General features: G+C 38.3%; 3 protein-coding genes across 3 annotated transcripts; 1 reads left to right on the forward strand and 2 right to left on the reverse strand.

Moving 5' to 3' along the window:
* Positions 1-3332: 3332 nt before the first annotated feature.
* Positions 3333-11416, reverse strand: LOC146484628 (uncharacterized). The gene is made up of 3 exons (XM_085104719.1): positions 10938-11416; positions 8634-8863; positions 3333-6104 (listed from the first exon to the last, which is right to left on the reverse strand). Exons 1-3 carry the CDS (start codon positions 11314-11316, stop codon positions 5631-5633), a joined length of 1083 nt encoding a protein of 360 aa, XP_084960845.1. The 5' UTR covers positions 11317-11416; the 3' UTR covers positions 3333-5630.
* Positions 11417-12180: 764 nt separating this feature from the next.
* On the forward strand, positions 12181-14011 carry LOC146484629 (uncharacterized). Its single transcript, XM_085104721.1, has 2 exons — positions 12181-12757; positions 13008-14011. The coding sequence occupies exons 1-2, from the start codon at positions 12196-12198 to the stop codon at positions 14009-14011; spliced, it is 1566 nt and encodes a 521-aa protein (XP_084960847.1). The 5' UTR covers positions 12181-12195.
* An 18-nt stretch (positions 14012-14029) lies between these two features.
* LOC146484630 (uncharacterized) lies at positions 14030-17923 on the reverse strand. Its single transcript, XM_085104720.1, has 3 exons — positions 17028-17923; positions 16474-16655; positions 14030-16077 (listed from the first exon to the last, which is right to left on the reverse strand). Exons 1-3 carry the CDS (start codon positions 17619-17621, stop codon positions 14748-14750), a joined length of 2106 nt encoding a protein of 701 aa, XP_084960846.1. The 5' UTR covers positions 17622-17923; the 3' UTR covers positions 14030-14747.
* Between the last annotated feature and the right edge of the window lie 269 nt (positions 17924-18192).

The raw sequence follows: 18192 nt of genomic DNA on the forward strand, positions 1-18192 counted from the left end.
TGCCAGATTTTGCAAAAATTAGTCTAACAGTGGAGAGCCGGAGTGCTAGTTAGGCTAAGTGAGTGTTATTTTGTTAGTTACCAAGCACATGCATGCAGTCAAGCTGTCATGGTTAGTATCCGCTATCTTGAAATGGGCGTGAAAAAAATGACTCAAATTTCTGCAAGGTCGGATCGACTGCGTAGAAAACTTAACACGAAAAAAAAAAAAAATGCCCGGGGAGGGGCCTGACTTTGAAATTCTGTCCCAGGAGTGAACGGGTCAGGGACTGCCGTAATTTTGAATTTCTAAGAAACTCGTTCACTGAAAAAACGTTACAGGCCGCAAAAAGCCTCTGAATTCTGATCAGGCGTACGTTTCTCAAAACTTCGTAAAAAAAAAAAAAAAACATTTTGGGCTCGGAAAACTACTATCCGTCCACATGATACACCATGATGTTGATTATCACAAAAAACGCATAAAACTTTACAAGGTTTAAAAACACATTGGGCTAGTTTGCACGAAAACATTTTAAAAACACCAGTCGAAAACTGGATACTGGAATAAATTATTACGCCACTTCACAGCCAGACGGCAACTTTTCAACTCAGTTTCGAATTTTTGAGCACCTAATTTCGTTTGGTTGGCCGTTTGGAGCAACAATTTTCCTTTCTTCGGTCATCCGAGCAAATTTTCGTAATTCAGCTTTCCAGGTACTGTACCTTCACAGTACACGCCAAACTTGAGTTTCAGTGACAGTCATTTACAAGTTGGCAAGTCAATAGAGACATAAGTACGTACATTATGATCATCCGGGTGAGTTTAGTTCTGTGAAGGACTGTTTGGGGTGATTTTCACTGACGTTTCGACAACTTGAGCGGAAGTCATCTTCAGAGTCAAGTGAATTGTGGAACGGCAATAGATAGTATATATGTCTCTGGTTGTTAACCTGATTGCTCAACGGAGTCGAGATGTTATTGGTCGTTTGCAGTTCGTCAGAATAGAGACATTAGTTCTATTTGGTGCCAACAGTTTGCCAACTGTTTTTCCCAACGTTAACTGGAGTTTATCAACTTTTGGGAGGGGAGCAGGGATGACGCAGTGGTGAGAGCACTCGCCTCCCATCAATATGGCCCGGGCTCGATTCCCGGAGTTGACGCCGTATGTGGGCAGTGCGAAAGCACTCGCCTCCCATCAATGTGGCCCCAAGGGGGGGGGGGGGGGGGGGTGGGGTGGGTACTTGGGTTCAGTTTTGCTGGGTATGTGCCGCTGGCCTCTCAGAGCCCCTGCCTCATTATAGTCTATTTTGTGGCCAGTTATAGACCCCATCTTAGTCACTTTTTGGGAAAATGTAATTTTCGTGATCCCAACTAAGTCACTTTCTATTTATGCATCTACCTTCAAGAACGGAATGTAATGCGCGGTGATTGTTACATTTAATAAACAACAACTTTCTGAACTTTTTAACCGAGACTATTTTGAATCCCTACTTAAATAGAATTTTCTTACCCCCAAAATCCGAAAATGTGCGACCCCATTCTAGTAACTCTATAGAAAATGCAACCCCATTCTAGTCAATCCGGTCGTGAAAATGCGACCCATCCAGCGGCACATCCCCATTAGCCTCTTATAAGGAAGTAGCCCCCCCCCCCCCCCCCCACCCCCGGGAATGTGGCTCGGGTTCGATTCCCGGAGTTGACGCCATATGTGGGTTGAGTTTGTTGTTGGTTCTCGTCCTTGCTCCGAGGGTTTTTTTCCGGGTACTCCGGTTTTCGTCCCTCCACAAAAACCAACTCAGAATTCCAAATTCCGATTCGACCTCCAAACAGTGGACGAATAGCCACTCTGTGGATGTGCCACTGAGATTCCCATTTATTTTTATTTATTTATTGTTATTTATTTTTGTAAGCCGTGGGAATGACGTCGCGATTAGATGTCGATCAATCGAAAAAAACAGTAAATAAGTGGTAGTAAAGTAACATTTGACAAATTGATAAATACACCCATGAAACGAAACAGCGGCCACTTGTGAAGTGATTGAAATATGCATGTATATTTCTTTACTTAAAAAAAGGCTGCCAACATCGATGAGATGTTAAGGAAGGGAGAATCTTTAGTATGTCACTTTTACACGCTTATCTGTTATCATATGACTGCATATTAAAAAGCTAAAAAGATGGATCTCAACATCTGTTCAATTGCCTTGTCATATTCTGCAACTCTTTAAGAACGGTGCCTACTTTTGTTACTGCGCGTACGCTCTGCGCATCTCGAGATACTCTGGTTTCCCATGGGTGGTGCCTACTAATACAGGGGTATTTTTGCGCGGTTTAAAGCTATGCGGAGAAAGGAGAACTTAGCAAGTGCTCTTGGTATCCAAAAAGAAAACTGGGGGTAACCATGCATTTTTCAGAGATAATAAAGCTTCAATTTGGAAAAAAAACCGCCATACTACTTCGTATTTTACTGCTTCTCGAATAATTGTTGCTGAAATACCCTGCTACCACCAATTTTCTTTCTGGATTCCAATAGCCCTTACTAAGATCTGCTTTTCCTCCATAGTCATAAACCGTGCAAAAATACTTCTGTATTAGAAGGCACCGTCTTTAATTGTCTTTTGAATCTTTCAATAATTGTAATATTTATTATATAAATTACAACTCTGAACAGAGATTCTCAACCCCATCTAGACCGAGCGGGGGGGGGGGGGGGGAGGAATTCTACCTAAACCCACTTTAAACATTTATTACTTGTTTTATCCTTGTGCAAGTAGCACAAAACGCACTGACTTTTCCACAAATTTATCTGGGACTGAACAATTCGGTCAGGATTCATTGAATTTGATGTTACCATGTCAACAGGAGCCCATAATGGGCTCCTGCATGGTAACCAATTTATAACAGACAGGTTTTTTAGAAATCGAACGATTCCTCTTTTTAATGTACAAAAATTAACTTTCTTGCTGTTAATTTAATGTTTTTGTCTCATTGTCGTGTTTTTCATTCCATCTTGATAACTTTTTGGTCAATTTTAGTGGATTTTATGGTTTTGGGGAAATCAAGAAATTCCAATATGATAGATCTTAGATGGCCACCATTTTGAAATTGTGACGAAATTCCCCCATCATATGACGTCTTCACTTCCCTTTACGGACCTCACACAAAACATCTTTTGGCAAACTATCTATTTTCCCAGTCACATTGTCTTAGCTTTTAAACTTAGTTATGAGGGAAGCACAATCTCTCACACCCCTTATATATTCATTTGCAGGTATGTTGCCCCCCTCACCCACCCCACCCCCAAAAGACAAAAAGAAAAAGCCCAGTCTATTGGTATTGCATAACAACAACTGGTACAACTGACAGGACAGTCTTACTTTAATGGTCATAATATACAGTTGTACTCATATTTTTACCCCAACAAAGTCCAACAAAGACCTTTACGGAGACCTTCCCTACCCTTAGAGAGAATATGCTTAAGTTTTGCGGTCACTGCTGGAGAAGCAAACAGGAATGTGCCTTGCAGTTACTCCTTTGGAAACCATTGCATGGAAAAAGGTCTAACAAAAATCCTTACGAAGGAAGCACCCATGACACTCAGTAGTTTTCAGAGAGGTCCTTAGACAAGAACAATCAAAATAACAAATACAATTATTACTAACTAGGTTAAATAAACAAAAATCAAAAGTTCAGAAAGGACCAAAACTAATTATAATCTCTGAAAATACTATTAAACTGCATGATATGTTGTGCTAATTATTGAAAATTCAAAATAGTCGTGAACAGGGCTAGCGAATGGACTTAAATTAATCGACCAGACTCCAAAAATACTTAGCTTTCAAAAACTTCTTGATGTTAAGCTTGAAAATCTTACATGGCATAGACTTCCTTAAAGCATTGTCATAGCTTTTGAAGGTCAGCCAGCCCAATCTCATACTTGAGGACGACTCCAGTCTATCCCAAAAAGAGCTACTGTACCAATGCTTAGGAAATAGTGCGACCAATGGAAGAAACTCCTCCTGTTGATGTGAGTGCGCTTGAAATTAAAAGATTCAAAGTTTGACTTTGGGTAAGAATGGGTCAAGCCATTCACTCTGTTAGATCAACCTACCAACTAGAGTCTCCTTATAGTTAATTGGATGTTAAGAGCTGTTGATATGAATTGATTTTGACTGAACAAGCTTTGAAACATACTATTGACAATAAAGTACAGTGTATCAAACTGTTTACATGGACTGCCTACAAAACAACTGCTATATTGCATCGTGTTATTTCTTAAGTTCGATGCAGCCTTACAGAAATCAGGATTTCTTTTTTTCTTTTTCTTTGATTTAGAACTTCTTTTTAAAACATTATCACATGGGACACACCTTGGTACTCTAACAGCTCAACGCTAAGAAAATATCAATATAAATAAATGCAGTAACAATACTTGACAACACAAAGAAATCAATAAATCTCTTGTTGATACCCATTCAAATTGATCAGTTCCAGAAAAAATCCATACACACCACACAGGTCATTGGAAATTCCTAGGGGGAGGGGGGTCTTAAAAGTCAAAATTTTTAGAAGCAAAGTACAAAGCTAAACTGGAATTTCCTGGGGGAGGGGGTGCAAAACAAAAAACCTTCTGTGTCGGGAGTAAGGAGATTTTCTGGAACTGCACATCGCTCATTTGCTTTCTCAAATTCAGTCTGTGGCATGTCTCCACATATTATTAATTTTTTTCAATTCATTTACACACAAATGTCTTGTATTTCTGGACAGACACACCTCAGGACAGTTCTCCACAGACCATCACATCAGCTGAAGTGAGCACTAACAGGGTAGGGTAAGGGGGGGGGAGGTGTTCTTGGGGCATGCTACCAACACTTTATAAAAAGCAAGATAATGGAGGGGGGGGGAGGTGCTCCCTCTCAACCTTTTCCCTGGATCCACCCCTGAGTTTACATAATTGTGTTTGACATATAGGAAGAACACACTCCTAATATAGATTGCCATTTGGAGTCGAGATTGTGTGGGGCAATCAACAAATGAATGGATCTTGGGACGCGTATCTGGCATACCCCCACAAATTTTGAGAGGGCCTGGGATGCAGATCATCAAACACACTCGCTAATCTTTGATTTATACTAGTTACATTTAAAGAGGTGTGCAGAATAAGGCCCTAAGTAACTTTTGATGTAAAATCCAATTCTCCTATTGTTTCACAAGCGAAAACAAGGCAATTTGGAAAGAAAATCTAGCAATTTATCAGACATCACTTTGGGCATTTTTCCAGGCACCCCTTCATTATGAAGTTGTATTGGTCTACACAGGACTATTAAAACCTGGATCTTGGATAATGCAATTTTAGAGTTCTGATTGCCTTATTGGCCATATGAGCCACTACACTATGCCAGAGAAATAATAACAATTTCTTGCAACATGAAGTTGGTAAGATCTAACAGTTAAATTTCTGGGTTGTTTTCAATAAAACAGGCCCTTCGCATTTATAAGATCTATATGGAACTTCGATTATGGCCAACTCAGCTCAATGTTTATCATCTCATATCCAACACAGGCTTGTGGAATACATTTGTATTTTTTTTTTTTTTTCATTTCATGGAATGATAATTTATACGTTTAACACAACAGGATACTGTCAAGATCTTACAGTGCATCAATGGTATCAAAATCAATTATTTGATTACTTTCCTCATCATGTGTGACAGGAATTCTTTGTCTGGCAAGTTCCTTAACAATAAGCCTCTCACACTGGTTTTTAGTAACAGATGCATTTTCAACCAAGGTTACTTCTACAGTTGTCACCCGCTGGTTGTAAAAGGACTGATAGTCCATTACGGTATTGCCTTTCAAAAACTTTCGCACTTCAGACAAGCTTTTTTGCCCCGCAATTTGCTTTGCAGTTGGTGTGGCTGGTTCTAGAGCAGTGGCATTACACTGAAGCTGTCGGCAGTTGACACTGCGAAGATTGAGGTATCTTTCAAGTTCTGTGGCTAGGTCGTCAACTGTTGTCTTCTTTTTCTCTGCACGCCGTTGAACCAGTTCCATATGCAAGAAGTCTTGCACATACCCCATGAGGTTTTCTTGAGAAACTTCTTCAAGTGCTCCATTTATTATAACCTTGAGTAAAATAATCATGTTCTCAAAACAAGTTCCACATACTCGGATAAGGAAATGATGTCTTGGACTCTCCAAGACAGAAATAATCCATTATGATAATAATGTGTTATTTAATTAATATTTACTTTAAGTAAATGCAAATGAGGTTTCCACTGATCAAGATGATGCTGAGTAATACTTGCTTGGCTTTGATAAACAAAATTTCACAGATATTTAAGTACATCACTGTAAAAATTATTGGCCTTACAGCTACAGCGACATAATAACAAGTGTTATGTAATTAACATTTAAGTGTATCACTGTAAATGGCCTTTAAATTAGCTGCAGTGTTTCCCTAGCCATTTTCTTTCACTTTGCAATTTGTTTTTTGCATGGCAAAGGGTAAACAAATAAATATCAGGACAATTACTTCTGATCTGGCACTTGCTCAAAATTTTCAGAAAGTGCTATCTACAGTAAATTTGATTATTTAGTTGTTAAAATGCTTTTTATCAAGAATCTCAAGCCTACAGCTGTAATTTAAATATCCAGATGGACTCCATAATATTTAACTTGCGACTTGTTCTTTTTTATGTTACAGAATTTTGATGACCTATAATTTGTCAGTTCTTTTCAGTATTTCTATATTTTAACATATTATATGTACACATTTTTTGACTTGACAATGATGTTAAGCTGGTCTCGAAACATCTTTGCTTTTTGACCACTTTTAACTCTTAAAAATGATTTTAATAGTTTTTTAGCAATTTTTATGGTCAAATGTATTTCCAAGTCACTTCTTCTTCATATATTTAATGTAAAGATACATGTAAAGTAAAGGGAAGGAGCAACAAAGACACATCTCTCAGGTTTGGCAAGAGTTAGTGGTTCCCTGGCATTCTTTTCAGCCAGAAATTAAAAGTTGAGTGTCCGAGGTAAATGTTTTAAATGATTAGGTTAATTTGATAGCATTTTCCCAAAGAGGGCATTTCACAGGATGCCTGGTATTCTTTTTTTTTTAATTCTTTTTCTCATTTTAACACTTTGTAGCCAACAACCTTTCAAGTCAAAATATTCAATTTTGTTACTCAGCTAGATATTAAGCTCTATTATTCTGTCAGTAACTTTTACCAGTTCCTTATCTTTTTCATCATGTTTGTAAAAATTTGTTTAAAATTAAAAAAGGTACTAAAGTTGTTGTACTAAAGTTGTTTGAGTTATTAAAAACTGGACCATTGTATAATGCAATTCCAACGATTTGATTGGCTTTAGTGGCCATGGTATACACCTGTATGAGCCATTATACCATGCCCGTAAAATAGCGACCATTAAACTGTCTTCTGGTTGTTCTTGCAAAGTGAAATCAGCAAAATCTAGTGACGTTTCTTATTTGTTTTTAATAAAATAATTATTCCACTCGCACTTGTTGGATATGAGATGATTATAGCCAACTCAGCGCTATGCCCCTCGTTGGCTAAGTATCATCTCATATCCAATGCCCGCTCGTGGAATAATTTATTGTTAATTATTATTCAACTCATTGTAACACTGTCCAAATATGGTCAAGGTGCACTCAATATTCACAACAGATATACTGCAATATACTTAATTTCATGTGTTGGGGATAAAAATGGCAAAATAGCAAAATAAAGATCGTCTCCAACTTTTCTGCAACAAAACTATACTTTGTTATCAATGTGTTGAATAATAAAACAAACAATAAATTATTATCCTGCTCAATCTTGCAGAATATCCCTTTGACTTTAAGTATCAGGCAATATTCCAAACAATTTCACAGGATAATAATTATTGTTAATGTTGTAATACTAGTCACTGCATGTATAGCTAAATTTTTGAAAATTAAAGGTGGCTCTTAGGTTTTGTCTACTGGAAATGATGATTACAGGCCCATAATAAAAACTGGGGGTGAAAAAGCTTGTGTTGGAGTTATAGTCACTTAAAGGTAACATAAGGGTGTTTAAACAGGTTAAACTGTTGCTATTGTAACTTATTTTGTTGAGAAAACAACCTTATACAAAGTGTGTCTGCTTTTCCAAAACAAATTATATAGTTATTTACTGTCAGAACAACAAATGAACTAATTTTCTTTTATGCTGACCTCGTAACATAAGTTAACATTTTACAATTAATAAGTTCTTCCTTCCTTTTGCTTTTTCATTTTTTTTCTCTTTTTTGCCTTTTTTGCCTGCTATAGCTAGAACCTAAATTAGCCAGGGAGCTAACAAGATAACCAAATGGTTCATTTAGCTTCCTTGCTTGCACATTATTTTAACCAATAATTAATTTAATTCTATGTATTACCACAACAAGATTGTAAGAATCAACTATGTACATTAAAAAAAAGCACAAATAAAGATTATTACTATTATCCAATGTTTAGGCATTTGTTTAAGATATCATTATTGTTGTAAAAACTGATAATGAGTGGTAGCATTGATCCATCAAAGGAAAAGCAGCCACGAAAAATAATGTCCAACACTGCACCATACCTATACATAACCTAAGGGGTTTTAACACAAACTATCTCACCTTTGACAGTGCCTGAGCTCGGGAAAGTGGTACATACTGCCCCCCTGTTTTGAATGCTAAACCCATGAAGAAATCTCTGTATTGCAAGATGGCAGGTTCACATCCAACACAGTACAGTACTATTCCATTTTCAACCATTGTCCTGCATGCCACCAAAGGGTCATTTCCAGTGGGGCAGCCGTCAGGGAAGCCATCGTGTTCTATTTCCAGGCCATGAGGAGGAGCATCAGCTAAACAGGAAAAGAAGTTTTTAATTAGTAATTAAGCTGAGGTATTTGCCATAAAGACTGAGGGAGGCAGTGGTGTAGAAATTAGCCCTGTTAGAGATCTGGGCTGGGTTGTTCGAAAGCCGATTAACGCTAATCTATGATTAGAAGTTAATTGAGGTTTTCATCTCGCTCGTTAAAAATGGTTTTAAAGGCCAATTTCAAGCTAAAGGTAAAGAAAAGTCTAAATGAAAACTGAGGGGCAAAAATCTTTTGGAAGAATCTTTATTGATTAGTAATTAAACTCGAATCAAAGTTTACATCAATCCAGGATTAGCTTAATTAGGCTTTGAACAACTGAGTCCAGGTGGGATTAAGGTAAGGTGAAATTAGTAGTATTTATCATATCTCTCAGTGAGTATGCACAGTGTAATTTGTCAATTTTGCAGGCCGTATTTCACTGTATGGCCCCATAAATTTCCCTTGACTTCAAATAGTTTCCTTCCCTTGGCTCTAGATTAACCTCAGAGATATAACAAATAACTTACTTAGCTCGTTTTCTTGGTCCGTACTGTAAGTTACGGATCCTTGAACTCGGTTAGTGAGAGGTATTTAAACTCAAATCATAATTTAGCGAATTTTGATTTGAGTAATTTAAATACAAAAAAAAAAGATTTTTGAAAAAGGCCCTTGCCCTTCCGTTTTGACTGAGACTTCTCTTTAACTTAAGCTTAAAATAAGATTTTAAAAACATTTTTAATGAATGTACTAGATGAAAACTTCAATTAACTTTTAATCATAGATTAATGTTAACCGGCTTTCGAACCTTAAGACAATTACCTTTACTTCATATTATAAATATTGCCTCTCTTGATCCAAGTTCGTAAATGGGTACCAACAACATATGCTATAATTTCTGGAAAATTACCTACGGCACCCCTGAAAAATTTTTGCCCATACACCAATGTCCCAGGCTCAGAAGCTTTTCTTTTTCGTTCAGCCCCCGAGGAAGGTTTGTATTGCAAACCGAAATATCGGGCAAAAAAATTTGTTTTTTTAAAAAAACAAATATATTTCAGTTATTCTAGCTTTTGTTGTTTGTTCTATCAAGCTCGTCACCTCCGCCGTTGGGATCAGTCCGCCATTAATATTTTGTGTCAGAAGTTTCAGACAAGCTGTTGATTCTCCAATACATGTTCAAACTCATTATTAAACTCATTTCAATCTAATAAGCATAAGTTAAAATTAAGGGAGCAACACCAAAATACCAGGCCCCAGGGGAGGAGGGTGCACAGCCAGTTCTCCAGACGCTGACCCTATTTCACAACAAAATGTGTAATTCTCCAGTACCCTTTTTCACACCTGAGGCCAGACTCACGAAGCTAAGATGACTTTAGTAGCTGTTTAAATTTTAGTTAATGTAGGCTTTAAGTAACCCTTCAGTGAGGGACGTAGCTCCTGTTTAGGGTTTTCCTGTCAATACTTGTTCTTTGTATTGCTAAACTAGTAAAGTAAAGTAAAGTACCCTAAGTATTGTTTTTGAAGAACAGTCTATTGTAATTTCCAATAACAGGCTTTTGTTCACAAACAATACTAAAGATAACTTGAGAGGAATTCATGAATCTGGCCCATGGTCTCTAGAAAATTTCTATACCTGTTATCAGAGCTAAGATGGCCCTTTGGTGCTGCACAAAAAAAGCTTACAAAGGGGAGTACCCCCACTCCCCCCCCCCCCCCCCCCCGCCAAGGGCCAACTTTATATCAGTACAAATAATCTGCTTCCGCGGTCCCGCAGTCGTCGAATATTTTTAAAATTTCAGCGTTACATGTATACAGAAATATAGCAGTAATAAAAATTTCTTTTATGTCGAAAAAAAATGCATAAGTTGCCATACATTGTGATGATGCATTCATATCATTGTAAACTAAAACATAGCAACTGGAGTCAAGCACGACTGAATCAAGTTCAACATCGAGTTTTTGATAATTTATGTTCGACTCGAAGTGAAGTCGAACAAAGCAGTGACCTGGTCTAAATTACGTCAATTAAGGATACTTTTGACAGAAATATTAAAAGTGAATAGCTTAGCTTGCTCACCTATCAGCACACACATTTTTGTGGCGTCTTTTCGGTAAGTGAGTCTCGATGCTTCGCGCAAGGCACAAGCTACAGATTCCGGTCCATCTCCCCCGCCACTCGCTCTCATTCCGTCAACCCAGGTCTTCATCTCCGTCAGAGAATTGGTGAAGTCGTGAACTCGCGTTATGAACGAGGGATCTTGCGGGGGATGGTCCCTGTATTCCACCAAAGCAAGATTTACGCTAAACGCTGTTCTCGCCACAGTTTCCGCAATAGTTCGGATATGCTTTTGCGCTTGCTTGATGTAAGGGCCCATAGATCCAGTACAGTCGACTATGAAAGCTAAATCAACTTTTTGGCGGTCGAAGCGAGCGGCCCAGGGGTCCTGGAACACCATCCTGGTCGTGAAATAATCTTCCGTTGACAACAAAGAAATTTTCTCGTCTCCCTTGCTGAAAAGAAGGAACCTAGAAGGAAACGATGAAACTCAACAAATTTTTTTTAATCCCACCATGCACTGCAATATCGCGTGACAGAAAAAAAGCATTACTATTACGTGACTTGCCGGTTTCACGTGCGGATTGGCCTCAAAAAAAACGCTTGAGAGACCTGTTTCTCCGTTTACTGAGTCTCGATGCTTCGTCCAAGGCACATGCTACAGATTCCAGACCATCTCCCCCCGCTACTCGCTCTCATTCCGTCTACCCAGGTCTTCATCTCCGTCAGGGAATCAAGGACAACAGCAAACTTTATCTAAATCCTGCACCATACATCTTTATTGTGTATGTTAAATTTAACGCACCACACTTGAATTGCGTGACACACCGGGATCAAGCAAGCTCCAGGAATTTAATAACAAAATTATATAAATAGGGCGTCACCATGAGTGGTTAGTAGTGAAAATGTGAGTAGCTTTATGTGCTTCAGAAAGCGGGTAAAGCGCCTTACTTATTTATCGCTTATAATGTCGTAGAATATCTGCAAACTAGTATGGCGCGCCTTTCCAGTCAATATTCAAACAAGCTTGATATACGATACATCCATTACATTTCTGTGCCATATTTTTTAATTCCTTTCTGTATATTTTTTATTTTGCTTCTATATTTTTAATATCTCTTCCTATTAATTTATATATACGTGTGTAGCTCATCTATTTTTTATTTTGTTCTCGTTATTTTATATGCGTTCTATATATTTTTTTATTTATTTCGTATTTATTTTCGTTCCGAACGGGATTTTTTATTTTCTTTCTAATTAGTATGCAACATGTGATCACATGACCGCGATGCATTTTCCCGCCAATTTCAAAAGCAAAATGGCGGATGGAACTTTAAGAGATGGCAACGAGAGAGGCCTTTACAACTTCATAGAGTCTCTTCGTACCCTGTTGATTGGTATTCAGAATTTGAGCACACAAGATGTCTCCGTTGATTACGTTGAACAAGCTAACTTGCGCCTGGAGGATGCAATTTTAACTTTACAGTTGCTATTGCATAGTGTATGGCAAAGTGAGGACTCTGTCCTTCAAGATTTCAAGACAATAACAGAAGCTGTTTTGACAAAAGTACGCTTTGTTTTTCGTGTAATGACAAAGTATGAGGAAAGCAATTCCGTTGAAGCAACGGTATCAAATTCGTTCGCTTGTCCTACCACTAAACTAACAGGTGCAGGAAGACCAGTCATCGTCATCGAAAGAGAGCAGATCGAATTCTTACGCGAACTGCATTTCCCCTGGGTGAAAATCGCTAGCTTGTTAGGTGTCAGTGAAAGTACTTTACGTCGAAGAAGACGGGAATTAAATTTGAATGATGACAGCGAAAACTGGACTGCATTGTCAGGTGCGTAGTAATTTACAGACTGAGGTTATCTATACTAGCAGCTTATTTGGTTTTAAGCTTATCGGTGTGTTTGGATAAGGGTGTCTGCGAAGAAAGGGAGTTCAACATCGGAAACAAGATATAGTCTCCGGCAAAATAAATCTTAGAAGCCATACCCTTGGCCAAAGTATTTTAGGTTCCCCAAAATCCCATCTCACTCAATGATGTACGATACTTCAAACTTTGTAATTCAAATACAACTTCTTTTCAGATTCTCAGCTTGAAGACGCTGTCAAAGAAATTAGAAGTATTACTCCAAACATTGGACAACGAAGATTGCTTGGAGCTCTCCGAGCAAGGGGATTTCGAATCCAGCGATGGAGGGTTCGCAACTGTCTTCGTAGACAAGACCCACTTGGGACAGCACTTCGCTGGAGTACTCCGGTTTACCGTCGAAAGTACTCTGTACCAACGCCAAACGCTTTGTGGCACATAGACGGTAACCACAAGCTTACCAGGTACAGGTTTGTTGTGCACTGCTGTGTTGATGGGTATTCGAGGGTTATTGTGTATGCCACCCTAACTGATAACAACCGAGCAGACACAGTGTTGGAGCTCTTCATCAAGGGAGTACAAGAGTTTGGCTTACCTTCAAGAGTAAGAAGCGATCATGGACTGGAAAATGTTGGAGTGGCACAGTACATGTTGGAAAATAGAGGCCTGGACAGAGGAAGTATCATAACGGGAAGCTCTGTCCACAACTGCCGTGTTGAGCGCGCTCATAGAGATGTTTACGCTGGTGTCCTTTGTCACTTTGCCAATATCTTTAGTGGAATGGAAGACATGGGTCTTCTTGACCCGTTAAACGAAGTACATTTATTTTCATTGCACTTTGTCTACACACCAAGGATAAATAGGGCATTGCAACACTTTACTGATCAATGGAACAATCACCCCGTCTCCAGTGAACATCAATTATCTCCCCTACAAATTTTCGCCTCTGGGATTTTGGAGAACATGCACTCTGGATACTCTGGAGTTGAGAGTATTCTACATCCAAATCAAATTCCATTGTATGGGTTTGATCCAGATGGACCTTTCCCGTTAGACGACGACGATTACCAGGTCTCAATACCAGCAGTTGATGTTCAGCTCACACCACAACAACTGCATATTTTGGAAGTCTCCTGTCACCCTTTGAATGACGATGGTGAACATGGTAGAACTCAATATCTGAGATGCATAGACATCCTTAGAAATCAGTTCAACATATAAGGAACTTTGCTGAGATAAGGCCGTTTTGGTGGTAACTATGTTTCAAAACAGGTGTTCCCAGCACCCAACTAACCTGAAATCCGTTGTTTAGAGAGTGAAAAAGGGGCCTAGAGAATTAAGATCAATTAACGCCTATCAAACTGGCACCACTAATTGTAAATCGATTAAAAACAAAGTCATGTTTTTTTATGAGCAATGATTGGCTGGGTAGCATAATTCATTCTAAGAGTAAGGCATGGAACAAGAGGAAATTCTGATAGAAAGTCGTCAAGATAGTTCTTTTCTCTTGCTTCCCATTTACGGTTAATCGTAGACTACCAACTTCGATGACAGATTGAAAACGTAAACAGTGTGAGATTTATTATTTTGCCTTCAAATTGTATCGATCAGAATAGAACACAACGAATGCAACTTAACCTTTACAACAGTTAGGAAAAAACTACATTAAAATCTCAACAATATAGTTATAAACAGCTACGCTCGCTTGAAAATGTCAACTTTGAACAGATTACAAGCTTGATACTACAATAAGGCATCAGCTAACGATTTTCCAGTATGTTGTACAGGAATCGATGCACAAATAATTTGTGCATTGTTGTTAAATGTTTTAAAACTGTAAATATCCATTAAAGGCAGAAAACACAATTTATATATACATATATATATAAAATGAAATTATCAGTCTGTTCTAAATCAGCTTGCCACCATAATCGTCTTCATTTCTTCACAAGGCATATTACACAATATCCATTTCCCAATAATCTGATGCAAGTATTGCACTGAACTCCTCTCTAAGTTCAGGAAATGACTGATACGTTGAGGATAGCTCCAACACAGTATTACAGGTGTGGGCAATAGGTCGGCGACCAAAACCAGATAAGTTGGTAAAATTTACTTGGATTGCGTCAAAAAGCATTAACTCTGAGCCACTGATAAACCTTACAAACTTTGATAATTTCTGAGGTGTGTCAAGGCCCTTAATATACCGTTTGAGAAACTTAAGGCTATCCCTTTCCCCATCACTCTCAGGGTTTGCCTCTAGGCAACTAAGGATTTTGCTCGTTGATGGTATTAACAATTCATACCTTTTGGAAAGTGCTGCAAAATCAGGAAAACTAGGAAGGAGTGTGACAACTATATCCTTCCAGCACTCTGCAATATACTGTGGCTTCTGTAGTAGCTCCTTATGGGCTATTTCTTCAATAACTTGAATGACATTATCAGAATTTACCATAATTCGACAGTCATAGTTACTAAGTATTTCTAAAAGCTGGGACATTTCATCTTCATCATCCCACTTCATATCACCAGCAAGGCACTTGTCAATCAAACATTTTTCATCTACTGAAATGTAATTTCTAAAGGATTGAGTCAGCATAGCGCTAGTTACAGCAGATTCCCCCCAAAAAAGACAGGCAAGGAACGTTTGAGACAGAAGGACTGGTAGGTATTGACAGGTTAAATATCCTTTCACCAAAATTCTACCTACAGCAACCCATTCCTCCCTTTGATAGTCATGTCTTACAAATGGTACACGCTCATTTTCTCCAACAAAAAGGGAATCATATGCTTCTTTCCAAAAAAGAGAGAAAACATCTCTAAGCAACCCAACACCTCTGCCCATTTCTTCAACTCCCCTAGCATCAATAATGATTATCTCTATGTCTTGACTCATAATTAACGGATCTCGGAATAAGTTAATCAAATCCTTCTTAATATTTAACCTGTGCACTTGGATGATACGTTTTGGTAGCAGTTGAGGTACAGGTACTAATACCGGTATAACATGCTCAGATGATGCATGAACAATATCAGAGTTACTGTCTAAAACAAGTGCATTTACTGGAACAGGTAGCTCAGATGATGCCAAAACAATATCAGAGTTACTGCCTGTCTCTACATCATTCAACTCTGTATTTTGATGTGATGTTTCTGCTTCAGTTGGAAATGGTACACAATAAGGTTGTGCAGCATCCTGGCAGGGGTGGGGCACCACAGCTGCATCTGGCCTCCCATCACTCTCCCCAAATGAAAGCAACACAGGGCTTCTTTGTGCTCCACTAACACTAAAAGAAATATTAACTTGTCACAAACCATAAAAAAAAGTGATCTAAGTGGCAATGATGTGACATACTACGAAGTGTTCATCTTTACATAACTATCCACAATCACATGGAGTTGCAATGTACCAAATCAATTTACTGATATCTAAGCAAACAAACAAATAAATAAATACACAAATCTGTTTGGAGACAAACCGGATAATATTTCCAACAAAAAGCCATTTTCATGTCTAGTAGCATGAGCTGGGATCCCAGTCTATCATATACAACGTTATTCCACTGCATTGGGAAGCTACCACATAAAATTCACAAATACCTTTGTAGTAAGGCAAAAAAGCTAAAAGAAATCTATACAGGTTTTATCTTGTTCAATGCAAAAATTCACTCGAAAAAGTTCACCTTGGACTGCTATCTAATACTGCATTCTCTAGCTCCTCTTCAGTTTCACCCTCATCTTCAGATTCCAAAGGTATCTGTGATCTAACATAAACAGCTCCTTGACCAGCCATCCTGGTCACTCTTTCTGCATCCAGAGTTATGCCATCTGCCAACTTAGGAGTTATCAGCTTTCCATAGCATGGCTAGGTTGAGAAAAACACATATTACTTGCGGGCTTTTTGCAAAAGTTAAGGGTAATTTTGATGAAAGAGTAATTAAGTTAAGCTTATGTCACAAGCAAGGGGAAATTATACAATAAATGAGGAGGTGGGAGCGGGGCAGTACCAGAGCAAGTCTGAATAACCCAACAACTTCTCCCAAAATTGTAAGTCCATTACGCGGGTCACTGCAGGTATCCTCTTGTGTGGGTAAATTGTTGGCAAAATAGTATAAATGCGTATTTATAAATAGTGCAGCCACAACAAATGCACAAACTGAACAGCAACGATGATAATATTATTGCGTTAAACGTAGAACAATGTTTAAGCTTATAACACAAGTGGAAAGTTACCCACCTTGACATATTCAAATAGCAAAAGCTTTGGAAATCGATTCAGTATAGCAGCTTTAAGGGAATTTGCATCCCAGCTCTTGTCAAAGGGAAACTCGTGGCAGACAAGTTCTCTCTCTTCTAACTGAAGTCGGCTTGTATGTGTAGGCACTTTGTTGATCTTGGGGCTGGGAATGAGGACTAGATCCTTGTAAACAAGTGTCTTGGATGGGCGGCCTTTGTTCGACTTAATGGTCTGCTTTAACCTTGCTGGTCTTCTACTAGTGCTTTTTCTACTAGCTCGGTTCGAGCCAACTGTCGGAAAGAGAGTGGCAAGACGAGCTTGAATAGAACTGCTTGAGGCTGGCGACGTCGAGGATTGAATGGCACGTTCGTTCGACTGAAGTTCCTTGTTGTTCACCTGACGATCCCCGTTGTTCGGCTGACTGTCAGAGTTTACCGTTCCATTTATCCGAGGTAAAACATTTCTCGTAAATCCAGGTCTCAAATGACTTAAAATCTCTAAGGCATCCGCGGTCGCACGACAAGCAGTAGACAGTTCTTCCTCCATGTGACCGAAAGCCAAAATGGCGGAATGGAAAAAGTGCATCGCGGTCATGTGATCACGTGTTACATACTAATTAGAAAGAAAATAAAAAATCCCGCTCGGAAAGAAAAAAAAATGCAGATTAAATATAAAATATATAGAACGCATATCAAATAACGAGAACAAAATAAAAAAATAGATGAGCTAAACACGTATATCTAAATTAATAGGAAGAGATATAAAAAATATAGAAGCAAAATGAAAAATAAAGAAGCAAAATAAAAAATATACAGAAAGGAAATAAAAAATATGGCACAGAAATGTAATGGATGTATGGTATATTAAGGTTGTTTGAATATTGACTGGAAAGGCGCGCCATAAACTAGCCTAAGCCTGGTTAACTACATTTCACAAGAGAATGACTTTTTTATACGCCAGTTTCAAAAGCAGGTGTTACATTTGATTCTTCCACACCGTTAGAGAAATGAATAATCACAAAGGGCAAAACTAAGATTTATCAAACGCAAGTGTTCTTTCGTTAGACCTCACTGATTTTCTTAATTCCATGTTTAATGACAGGTTAGGATTCAAGGCTTCGTGTATCTATGGCCTTTTAAAATTTAGGTTAATTCTGAACAGCACA

Source organism: Pavona decussata, unplaced genomic scaffold (genome assembly GCF_977016875.1).
Source record: "Pavona decussata unplaced genomic scaffold, jaPavDecu1.1 SCAFFOLD_32, whole genome shotgun sequence".
Taxonomy (NCBI): domain Eukaryota; kingdom Metazoa; phylum Cnidaria; class Anthozoa; order Scleractinia; family Agariciidae; genus Pavona; species Pavona decussata.